Here is an 11,861-nt window from a genome sequence, read left to right as displayed (position 1 = left end):
TTGGAAATTGCTATTCTACCCAAACCTAAAACTTTTCCCCTTTAGTTATCACCATAGGTGACATGTTCATGATCGTCGGGGTCTTCAAGAGAAGTGAACATGCTATCATTGCCGGTCATGTGTTGAGAGCAACCGTCATCAAGTACCCAATGTTTTCCACCGGCTTTGTAGTTCACCTACACACATGAGAATCAATTTTGAGTTTTTGGAACCCAAGCGAGCTTTGGGCCTTGCACATGTGTGACAAGAGCTTTGGGAACCCAAAGTTGCTTGGAGAACTTCTTCTTTGCTTCCTTTGTGATTTTGCCAATGAATTTGGCCTTCACCTTGCCCTTTACCTTACTCAAAAGAAAATGGTTATTTTGATGCATAGATGAGTAATTCTTAGGTAAAGTAGGGAAAGGACGTGATGGCAAGGGACACTCCCTAGTGTGGTGCCCGGTGATTTGGCAATGTTGGCAATATGATCCAACTTTTTTTATGAAGCTAGTCTTGATCTCCGGAGAAGGAGTAGTGCCTTGATTTGGCTCCGGAAATGAACCCAGACCTCTCTTGTCATAGTCACGAGCATTGTTGAAGGGAATTTTTTTGTGGATGTATTCTCCTCTTGAGAGTTTCTCCACACTACTCTTGAGGCTTGCCACTTGATCCATCGATTCCTTTTCCCTAGAAGGAGCAAGCTCGGGCACAACATTAGTAGCATGTGCATCATTGAGTAGGTCATCACATGAAGTAGACGCATTGACCTTTTCAATAGTTTCATTGACAAAATTCTCAAGACTTGGGTCAATTGCTTCATAGGCAAACTCAAGCTCTTGATATTTGTGAGCTAACTCCCTATGCTCTTACTTGAGCTTTTTGTGACTCTCTTCAACGTGCTTAGCAAGTGCAAGTGACTCATGATGCTTTTTGAGCAAGTCATTGTACTTGCCAACCAAATCAGAGTGAGCTAGCTCTAGCTTGGCATGAGTGCTCTCAAGAGGCTTGATTTTGCCCTTTTCCCTCTTGATGACGGATGTATACTCATTGATGAGGTTAGCAAATTCATTAGGATCAAGCTCATCATCATTATCACTATCACTATCCACCTCACATACCTTTGTGTTACCTTTTTCCATGAGGCATATGGGAGGTGGAGGTAGCGATGGTTCTTCATTGGTGAGAGCGATGGTGACGATGTCTTCTTCATCACTTGAATCTTCACTTGATGAGACATCAGTCACCCATTCTTGTTTTTCCACCAAGAAGCTTCTCTTGGTGTGGCCTTTCTTCTTTGGAAAGAGCTTGGTCTTCTTGTCATGGCTCTTCTTCTTCCCAAGTTTCTTATTCTTGTTTTTCTTTTCATCTTCATCATCATCGCTTGAATCATGGCGATGTTTGCTCTTATAGTCCTTCTTTCTCTTGTCCGGCTTGGGGCAATCGGGAGAGATGTGACCTTTTTCTCCACAATTGTAACATGTTTTGTTCTTGACATCTTCCCTTGGCCGGAACATTTTTCTCTTAGGGTCAAAGTTGTAACCCTTCTTGTTGATCTTGTCACTCAAACGAGTGAATTTTCTCATCATGAGAGCAAGTTCTCAATCATCTTCATCATCGGATGAGCTTTCATGATGATCATCCTCTTCATTGCTTGAGCTTGATTCTTGCTTGATCATCTTGAGCTTGCGGTGCTTGTTGGCCTTGGTTTTGAGAGCGATTGTTTTGCTTGTAGTTGGCTCTTCGGACATAACAAGGATACCCATTTCATGAGCGCGAATTTCGCCCACAAGCTCTCCCACTTCCATCATATCAAGATTCTCCTTTTGAAGTATAGCATTGATGATGTTGTACTTGGGCTTCGGAAGGAGCATGAGAATCTTGCGGTTGATGGAGCCACTGTCAATTTTAGATACTTCAAGAGCATTAATGTCCTTGACAATGACATTCAAGCGAGAATACATATCATTGCAATTTTCATGAGCTAGCATTTTAAAAGAATCATACTTAGCTCTAAACAAGTGATATTTTTGCTCACGAACTTTTGTGGAGCCTTCATGAATTTCAATGAGTTCTTTCCAAATATCACTTGCCAAGTCCATGCCATTAACTCTAGCAAAGACTTCCTCACTAATAGCTTCGAAAATTGCATTTCTAGCCTTAGCATTCCACTTTAATTGTTCGGGAGTGGGATTTCCGGTGAACCCGGTCTTAGTCGTTAACCACACTTCGGGGGCAATCGCATCAAGATATGCGGCCATGCGAACTTTCCAATAAGCAAAGTTCTTGCCCCTCAAAGTGAGGCGGCGAACCACCCATCTTGGCCATAGGTCTAGGCGGTGAAGCCTAATGATCCAAATGAGCAACGAGGCTCTGATACCAATTGTAAGGATCGATGGACCAAGAGGGGGGTGAATTGGGCCTTTTTCAAATTTCTAAGACAAAGTAAAGCAACCTTAACCTATGCAATACTAGTAAGGCTCAATTCACCAACCGGCTAACTAAGCAAACTACACAAGCTATAAAGGATAAAACAAGATATGAAACTAAGCAAGATAGAGCTAAATTATGATCTCTAAGGTCAAGCACATGAATAATTGCATGAAAGTAAGTGCTTGAAAGTAAAGAGTGGGCAAGAGACAACCGGATTTTTTCCCGTGGTGTCGATGTGTTGGTACACACCCCTAATCTACGTTGTGACACTCACTAAGAGTCTTGTCATCTCCCAAGTCACCGAGACTAGGGCGCTCACTAAGAGTCTCCATTCACCATACCGACGTGGTGGAGCTCAAGCCACGTACATAACTTCTTTGGGCTCCCACAATCAACTTGGCAAACTCCGGAAGAAACACCTCAATCACCAAGATCGCCTAGGTGCTGCCAATCACCAAGAGTAACAAGTTAGGGCATTCACTTGAGCAAGAACCGATCACCAAGAACGGATGCACACAAGCTTCTCTCTACTCAAGTCCTTAGTCTTGCTTCTTGAATGATTGAATGATCAAAAGTGTGGAAGATGAAGCTCAAGGTGGCTCTCAACAATAGTATGAGTGTATGAATGTTGCCTGGTGTCAAGAGAGCTCAAAATGACCCATTGGAGGGGTATATATAGGCAGCTCACACGAATAGAGCCGTTGGAGAAAAGCTGCCAGAAAAGTACGCAACGCCGGTTAATCCGATGGTCCTCCAAAAGTCATCGTCGGTTTAACCGATGAATGTAAACTGCCCATTTGGAAAACTAGCCGTTACAACTCGGGCAGATTAACTGACGTATCATCGGTTTAACCGGTGAGTGTAGTTGTCCACTGATCAACTGAAAAACCAACTCTCTGGACAGCTGCACCGACGTTAATTTCAAATATCGTCGGTTTAACCGGTGAATGTAATCTTGAAACACCCTGGAAAACAAACGTTCTGGACAACTGCAACGACGTTAATTTTAAATATCGTCGGTTTAACCGATGTATGTACTTGTCCAGACTCTGATAACTGCATTTAACCGACGTATAGAAAAATGGAGTCGTCGGTTAAACCGGTGTATAGACTTTTTCTGATTTTCTCTTTTCTGATTTGAGTCTTGAATGCAATCCAAATATTCTTGAGATATAAGTTGAAAACCACTTATTTGAACTTCTTAGAACCTGAGTGACCATAGTGTGCATCCATTTTTGATTGATCATGTCCATGCTCAAGTTACTTAGCCTTAACCCCTCTTAATAGTGCGACCTCTACAAAACTATAAAACATATACTAACCTAAGTGTCCTTCTCAACCTTACAACACTTAGGACTAGAAAGATCCTTAGTCTTGTTATATATTTGAGTTGAATACCGAGATCGCCTTTTTGAATAATGAAATTGAGGGGCCTCTTTAACATATGACCAAATGAGCGATAATGATTCATTAAGCTGCACAAACTCATTAGTTACAATAATGGTTGTCATTAATCACCGAAACATATCTAGAGGGCCTAGATGCTTACAATCTCCCCCTTTTTGGTGATTGATGACAACACAAATATAACAATAATGAGAGAGCGAGAAAGATAAGCAGGAGAAACACAAGCAAACTCGAAAAAGAACCAAAAGAGCTCAACGGCTCAAACGGAATTCATAGATATGTCTCAAAGCACAGCATACACAAGAGTCAAATGTACATATCCATGAACTAACATCAAATGAGATATAAAACATCAAAGTCCTGTAACTACGAGCTCTCTCTAGCTCTACCCTCCTCCTAACTCTCTCCCCCTTTGGCATCAAAGCGCCAAAAAGGCGAGCTACGGGTCCTGCTGTCGCGGCACGGCGAGGAAGCGGTCCAGGTCGTCGTCGTCATTGTCGTCGTCGGACGGCGAACCCTCGGTGACGGACGGGAGCTGCGGTTCTGAGCTGACTGGAGGTGTAGCTGTCGTGGAAGCTCTCGTGCTGGCACTGCCTGGGAGAGGGTCCGTAGAAGTGGTAACCGGGTCAGCAGAAGAAGTGTCAACATATGAAGTCGTGACTGCTGAAGCTGCCGGCTGAGTCGACTGCTGAATCTTATGGGGCCATCATATTACACAACTGCTAAATCTACATGTATTGAGCATATTACGCTCTGCATACCTCAACAGAAAATTAGATTTTGAATAACTGAATCTTATGGGGCCATCATATTACACAACCACATCATTCACATGACCCTGCACAACTGGATAACACACGGAAACTTTTTATCTGAAAGCATGCTCTAGTTATTTAGAATTTATTCCTGTAACATCAGCTGGTGCCCCTAGCCTGGTTTGACCTTTTGCAAAATTCTGCTTTGTTAATTTTTCAATAGCTGGGCGGTTTTGCCTTTGGTAAAAAATATTGGAAATCAGGTGCCACGTTTTCATTCAAGCGCACTTCATGCTAGCATTCCCAGGATAAGGAGGTGGGATTCATCACTAGAACCCAGGGTATGGTCTGATCTGCACCTATCATTGAGCACGAATGCTGTGCCTTTGCCAGAAGTCTTTTCAATCAAATGCCTCCTTTTTGTCTCGAAAAGTAATAACATGATGGCACTTATCTCCCTCTCATGCTTGCAGGGCACACGAAATGAGCAGCCCGTGGTGGACGCCCATGATTCCGGGCAAATAGCAGCACACTCTGGACGCTGGGCAGCGCCATTTATTCCCCCCTTCTTTCAGCATGGAGCCACCACAGCAATGTACTTGCTCTGCAGTGTGAAGAACTGCAACATCAGTAGGAGCCACAGGTCTGAAGAACCGCATGTATCTCGATGCTGAACTTTTATCGCAGGCCGCAACTTCTGCAGACTGCAGTGATCCAGCAATCCGAGGTTGGCGCGGGGCACAGGCGCAACCGGTGCGTGTGGACTGTGGATTCTCCTTCCGGTGGCATGCTGTGGCCTGCGCAGCTGTAGCTGTACTCAGCACGAGCACGCCATGAATGGGTTCATTGATTCCTCGTTATGGATCTGGGACCATCCAGCCCCATGTGTAAGTACCCAGCCAGCCCATATTGCTTACAGCTGGAGGTCGCGTTAGTCCAAAATCCAGCTGACTGATGTAGCACCGCCTCGTCGGCCCGTGGCCGCTGGTGTGAACTGAAACAGAAGCTATGCCTCGTCGTTTATAGAGCATCTCCAACAGTGTAGCTAAATTTCCCTCTCTATATTCTCATTTAACTAGTCATTTGGCTAACATCTCCTCTCCATATTGCGGTGAACTCCAAACTAGGCAAATAGACTAGCAAATTTGACCCGGGCCCACTACTTTCCCTGCCGTGAGCTTGCTTCTCGTGAGTATCTACGTCTTCCTCATTCTTTTCAAACTCTCCACATCTCCTCTCTCTCTTCCCAAACACAGCCACGACAGCTGCCCACCGGACTTGACTCTAGCCACCGCAAGGCCCCATCCGACAATTTCAATGCCACCACTAGCACCCCTGGCCCCAAATCCCTCTCCCCAGCCCCTACTTTCCCCTCCCGAGCCTCCCACCAAGCCGCCCACAGGCACAGCCATGGCGCCACCGCCATGGTCGCCGCCATCCGTAGCCCGGCCACCTTCCGACCCAACCAACCACAAAAATAGGTTCTGTGCACCTAGTAGAAGCTCCCCAACACATCAATTCCGATCGAAATTGGCTCACGTGGAAACCCCCAAATTCGGTTCCTCTTCTTCTCCATGGCCGGCCACCTCCTCTTCTTCTCCGTGGCAGGGCGCGCGAGGGTGGGAGGGTGCGCGAGAGAGCAGGAGGGCAGACCGCGAGTGCGGGATTCAGAGATGGCGAGTCGTGAGCCATAGCAAAGAAAGCTAGCGAGCACCATGGGATGCCGAACGAGATAGCCAGTCGACCCGGATGGAGGCTGTTGGATCCTAGTTTTTGGGCTTTCTCTAAATTTTTACCCATCCAAAGCTTTTTACATAGTCTCTTGGAGATGCGCTTGTTCTCGACACATCTAAAATTGCTTCCTTGATTACCAATGAATAGCACGAACCAGAAAGTAAGGGGTGTGGCGGTCGTTTTTTTGTACCATGAAGAGGCCAATACTGTAAAGAATAGTTGATTTTTTTCTGAAATTAAAGTTGAATTTTATCATACATGCAGCACTACTTGCTCGGTACACGTGTATATAGTGTACTTTTGTACGCAACGACAAGTGACAAGGACGTGCCAACCTATACGAAAAGGCTGCCCACGATGGCAGCTGCAGCTGCCGCGGAGGGCACGGGATTTGCGCAGGCGGATCATCCGGAGGGGAGCACGAATCGCAAAGCGAAAAGAGCATCCCACTCCAACACCCGACCCGGCTCCGCGGCTCTATCCCCTCGCCTCCATTTCCCAATTCCCACCTTCCCCGCGCGCCGTCTTCATCCTCCCTCTCCGACACACCTCTTTAACTCGCCTCCGCTTCCAAAAAATTCTCAGGTTAGCTTAATCCAGACGAGGAACCTCCTCGCCCCGGATCTCTCCCCCGCGAATCCCCAGGCCCGCTCGCCGGCCGGCCGGTGGCCCCCCGCGATCGGCTCCGTCTGCGTCCCCGGCGGGAGGTTGACCTCGCGTCGCGGCGGGGGCCTGGCCTCGCCGCCGCTCGGCTCGGGGGGGGGGGGGGGGGGGGTGCTCGGCGGTCGCCTTCGGCTTCCGTCCGGTCGAGGCCAGCGGTGCCGGGCCAATGCGGTCGGTCCGCGGGGCTGCTTGAGGCGCGTGGCTGGGATCTGGAGTGGAGCTCTGTCGGTGGTGGGCGTAGCGCTAGCTCACGCGTTTGGGTGCCGGGATGGAGCAGGTGGTCGGGGGGAAGTTCAAGCTCGGGAAGAAGATCGGTAGCGGGTCCTTCGGGGAGCTCTACCTCGGTGAGTGAGTGGGTTGCTGGTTGTTTGCGTTTCCTTTATCACCGGGTGTCCCCTGGTGTATGCATGCCTCTGATTCCTGACAGTGCTTGCTTGATTTATTTGCAGCCGTGAACGTGCAGAATGGTGAGGAGGTGGCCGTCAAACTGGTATACCACGAACAACTTCCCGTGTTATTTCAGTGTCCACAGTCCATGTCTAGGTGACCAGTTCAGAGTTAGGAGTTCACTCCAGCTCTAGTAATTTGCATATGTTGCTAGCCTAATCATTGCTACGTCGCCTTGCAAGCATTATGGCGTATTTGGAGATGGGCAATTACGGCAAAGAGTTTGCTGTACAGAAATGATGTGTATCCAACATTGTCTATGACTCTCGCTACAAATTGTCAACAGTGAGACCTGGGATTCTGGAAATAATCTTCATACTTGTGAAATGAATCATTTCTAACACAATATAATTCTGGAGATAGGAATGCTAATTTGAGTCAATTAACCTGTTGTGTCCTTAGAAGTGGGGGTATCAGTGCTGAAAATCAGCCGTGGGACGTTAATCTCTTGTTTATTCTGATTCAATGATTCTAAAAGTTAGATTTTAGTTTCTATGGAGTTATGTTTTCTCTATCTATGCTAAACTAAATCAGTGTGTTAACTGACGATGAATACTGCTTGGAGGCAGTAATATCAAAAGTGGCATATCAAAACTGATTTTAGTGGCATATCAACAGTGGCAGGAATCTAGGATTGCCTGCTCACCTTATTTTGTGTATGTATAACTTTTTAGGAATCAGTGAAATCACGGCATCCTCAGCTTCACTACGAATCAAAACTGTACATGCTTTTGCAGGGTGGAAGTAAGTGTAACCACAGTAGAAATTGGTTACTCCAATTACACTGGCCCTTTATTGATCTGTTTACTTTCTGCTCTGATTTAAAGCTGGGATTCCACATCTGAAGTGGTTCGGGGTGGAGGGGGAGTACAATGTCATGGTGATTGATCTGCTTGGTCCAAGTCTGGAGGACTTATTTAACTACTGCAGCAGAAAGTTCTCCCTCAAAACTGTACTAATGCTTGCAGATCAGATGGTGAGTCTATCTTACAGTTCTATATTATTCTTGTGTTTTTTTGGTCTTATTGAAACCACATACTAATGTAATTTTAATAAGTTCTTCACTTTTCTTATGATTGATCTTCTTGGTATTGGATACAGATCAGTAGAGTAGAGTATATGCACACAAAGGGGTTTCTACATCGTGATATCAAGCCTGATAATTTCCTCATGGGTTTAGGGCGCAAAGCAAACCAGGTTTGTACTACTTTTGCTAAACGTTACTAAGAATCAGTTTTCCTATTGAAAGCATTGCGTTTATCAGTTGGGCAATGTCAAATCAAAACGTTTCAAATATGAAACACTTTGGAATGTCTAAGTGTACATTATTCAAGTATCCTACTATTTGATGTCTAATGATAATGGTGAAGTTGAATGATGTAAGCAGCCATGTTTCTCATTAATAATTACTTTGTAGCATAACAATTATATCAAGTAATAGGGGTGGTTATGCTTTCAAGCCAAATGATTATTAGTTTTCTGAAATTGTACAATGTTGTCTGTTGTGTATTCATGGATAGAGAAATGACTAGTTGTTTTCTGCCAAAGTTACCATCTAAAAACAGTTGAGCACTCTCCACAGGTATTTGTCATCGACTATGGCCTTGCGAAAAAATACCGAGACCTCCAAACTCATAAGCACATACCTTACAGGTAAAGGAGAATTTATGCCTGTAAAAATTATAAAGGAACTCCTATCTAAGCATCTTGAAGTGAGGATTGTTCAAGTGTACTATCTAAATTAGATCCTATTGTTTAGTGTCTGTATTAATGTTCTGACTTTCCTTAATGTGTTTTTATACCATTGGCATTTTTTCATAGTTTACACAGACCATAAAGTTTTTGTGGTGTATTGTGATGCAACAGCTTGTTGACAGTTTATTACATGAAGAAGTTCTTGGTTCTAAAGCCTACCTGAAATGCAAATTTCGGGTTAATTGTACTTTTGGTCCTGGTCACTCTATCTCTAAAAGGTTAACCTGGTGCCTGGCTTGATGGGAAACTGTTTTGCACTGTTTTTAACCAAAACGGTTGAGTTGGTTCATATAAGCAGCATGAATCACCAAGCTTCTATATACATTCTCTCCTTACCATGTCAAAATTGGCCACTCTGCCTTGCTACTGGCTGATATAGCTTGCAAGCCAGGTTCAGCCAATTGCATTGTATCTTAAACACGTGTAAGGATCAAATATTAAACATTGTAAACGTTACTGTACGGATCAGCACCAACTTTTCTTTTTTTTTTTTTTGGCAAAATTGTTGCTGCTACTTTTTCCCGAGAGCTTCAATCTTTTGGCTACAAGCTTCTAGGTGTTATGTTTTAAAAAAGCTAACATACTTTCTTTGTCATGCCACAGGGAAAACAAAAACCTCACAGGGACAGCGCGATATGCCAGTGTAAATACCCATCTTGGAGTAGGTGAGTTTATGGCTTTTAAATAAAATATGTACTTCTATATCATCAGTATCTGAACATTAAATGATAGAATTCATGGGCCAGAGCCCAGAGGGGACATGAAGACAAATATCGTGAAGAAAATTAAATCTCTTGAAAACCTGAAACACTATACTTGACCTTGAACTTGAAGTCAATCAACTGTGGACTATTCATCCACAAATCTGGAAGCTTTGATAGATGAATTTGGATTAATCTTTGTTGGTTTCCTTCCAGAACAAAGCAGGAGAGATGATCTGGAATCTCTTGGTTATGTGCTGATGTATTTCTTAAGAGGAAGGTGAGATACAATTCTCTAGAATTTCTTGTAGTTTTATTAGTGCATCCTTTAAATTTTCTTTTTTTTTCATCTTGGAATTCCCCAGCCTTCCATGGCAAGGTCTGAAAGCTGGCACAAAGAAGCAAAAGTATGATAGAATCAGTGAAAAGAAAATGTTAACGCCAGTTGAGGTAATTGATTCTTTAGATCAAGGGACAATGCGATGCAAAGTCCCCATGACCCCGTCACTTACTGTACTGTTCAAACAACACATTTCACCAATTGTTCACAACAATAGCATGCCAATTTTTCAAGCAGGTCCTCTGTAAATCATATCCAACAGAGTTTACTTCATACTTCCATTATTGTCGATCCTTACGATTTGAAGATAAACCAGATTACTCCTATTTAAGGAGACTCTTCCGTGACTTATTTATTCGCGAAGGTATGGTTAAACATTAGAAATGTATTATTGATTCTCCTTGCGCCTATAGTGTTGATGTGGCTAGTTCTGGATACATGTAGGGTACCAACTAGATTACGTATTTGACTGGACCATTATGAAGTATCCTCAATTTAGAGATAAAAGCAAACTTCAGGTACGTATGCTTTCATTTTCCCCTGCCATTCATGAAAAAGCAATGGGATTTTCACTGTGCTGACGATGCATTTGTTCTTGGCAACTAGTCTAGCGGCAAGACTAGTGGGTTGGCAGGCCCTTCTGCTGAACGAACTGAGAGAACTGCAGGTCTGTAAATATTCGAGCAGGGAAAGTGGAATTCACGACATAACTTTTTTAATTTATGACTTGGCACACGACAACCGTGACAGATTGTTTTCTGCAGCTGAAGCTTTGTTTAGAAGAACTGGATCTGGTTCCGGTCACAATAGAGAACACACCAAGCACAGAAGTCTTCTAGAGTCCCTGATGCCATCCAAGGTGGTAAGACGTTTTGCTGTTCTTTACCAGCTAATCAGTCCTACAGTGATCAGGAAAGATCTTACCACTATATCTTGTGTTCTGTAGGTTGTTGATTCAGATAGAACAAGGCCATCATCATCGTTGCGCAATGGAAGCACATCAAGAAGAGCCGTTCTTTCATCAAGCAAACCAAGCTCTTCTGGAGATCCAAGTGACCCAAACCGCATGGGCCGCATGGTCTCGAGTGCCAGCAGTCGCCCATCAACTACTGCCCAAAGGGCGCACCATCTGGGTGGGGCTGACATCAGGTCCTCGTCTTTATCGAAGATCGGAAGGTCTTCACATGATGACGCTGTCAGGAACTTTGAGCTGCTCTCAATTGGCGCTGACAGGAGAAAATAAGGAACTCACGAAATGGGTTAGGGTCTGGACTCTGGAAGATGAGGATGGGAGTGCTGGGGTGGTTTAATGACTTATGAGCAGGCAGCTCCCAGGATTTGTATGTTGAAAAGATTCTTCTCGAAATAAAAGAGATTATGTAACTTATGAGACTGTTTCCAAGAGCTGTGTTGCCACAATCTAATAGATGAGCTAGTAGCTAAAAAGTGTGCTGTACTGCATAGCTGCCTGTGGATTCTTCCGTACAGGAGAACAGACGGTGACACAACAAAGAAGGTTGATGGTTGCCACGCGCTAAACAGGCGCCCGTTTTGCAAGTTCCGCTCTGAAAAGTGATCCGCTATTTTCATGGCCGTTTGCAGTGGCGGATTGCCAAGGCCCAGTGTGTGAGTTTATGTACAATCTAGTTT

General features: G+C 44.4%; 1 protein-coding gene across 4 annotated transcripts; it reads left to right on the top strand.

Annotated features, from left to right (window-relative positions):
• Positions 1–6,789: 6,789 nt before the first annotated feature.
• LOC120642441 (casein kinase 1-like) lies at positions 6,790–11,657 on the top strand. 4 transcript variants are annotated; one of them, XM_039918958.1, is made up of 14 exons: positions 6,790–7,312; positions 7,418–7,458; positions 8,090–8,159; positions 8,243–8,391; positions 8,517–8,612; positions 8,998–9,068; positions 9,774–9,835; positions 10,088–10,151; positions 10,237–10,321; positions 10,446–10,575; positions 10,656–10,729; positions 10,818–10,878; positions 10,976–11,073; positions 11,158–11,657. In XM_039918958.1, the coding sequence occupies exons 1-14, from the start codon at positions 7,237–7,239 to the stop codon at positions 11,452–11,454; spliced, it is 1,374 nt and encodes a 457-aa protein (XP_039774892.1). In that variant the 5' UTR covers positions 6,790–7,236; the 3' UTR covers positions 11,455–11,657. The 4 variants fall into 4 exon arrangements, with proteins under 4 accessions (XP_039774892.1, XP_039774893.1, XP_039774894.1 ...); XM_039918959.1 differs by having other exon boundaries at positions 6,791–7,312; positions 10,449–10,575; XM_039918960.1 differs by having other exon boundaries at positions 6,792–7,312; positions 10,976–11,070.
• Positions 11,658–11,861: the final 204 nt, after the last annotated feature.

This window comes from Panicum virgatum, chromosome 7K, assembly GCF_016808335.1.
Source record: "Panicum virgatum strain AP13 chromosome 7K, P.virgatum_v5, whole genome shotgun sequence".
NCBI classification, from domain to species: domain Eukaryota; kingdom Viridiplantae; phylum Streptophyta; class Magnoliopsida; order Poales; family Poaceae; genus Panicum; species Panicum virgatum.
Note: the sequence above shows the minus strand (reverse complement) of the source record. Positions and strands in the feature narration are given on the sequence as shown.

Bases quoted from the DNA above. Each gene is read 5' to 3' on its own strand.
- LOC120642441 (XM_039918958.1), top strand. From the start codon at position 7,237: ATGGAGCAGGTGGTCGGGGGGAAGTTCAAGCTCGGGAAGAAGATCGGT. The intron at 8,160-8,242 runs GTAAGTGTAACC...TCTGATTTAAAG, and splicing joins CATGCTTTTGCAGGGTGGAA to CTGGGATTCCACATCTGAAG. The intron at 10,322-10,445 runs GTAATTGATTCT...CAATTTTTCAAG, and splicing joins AAATGTTAACGCCAGTTGAG to CAGGTCCTCTGTAAATCATA.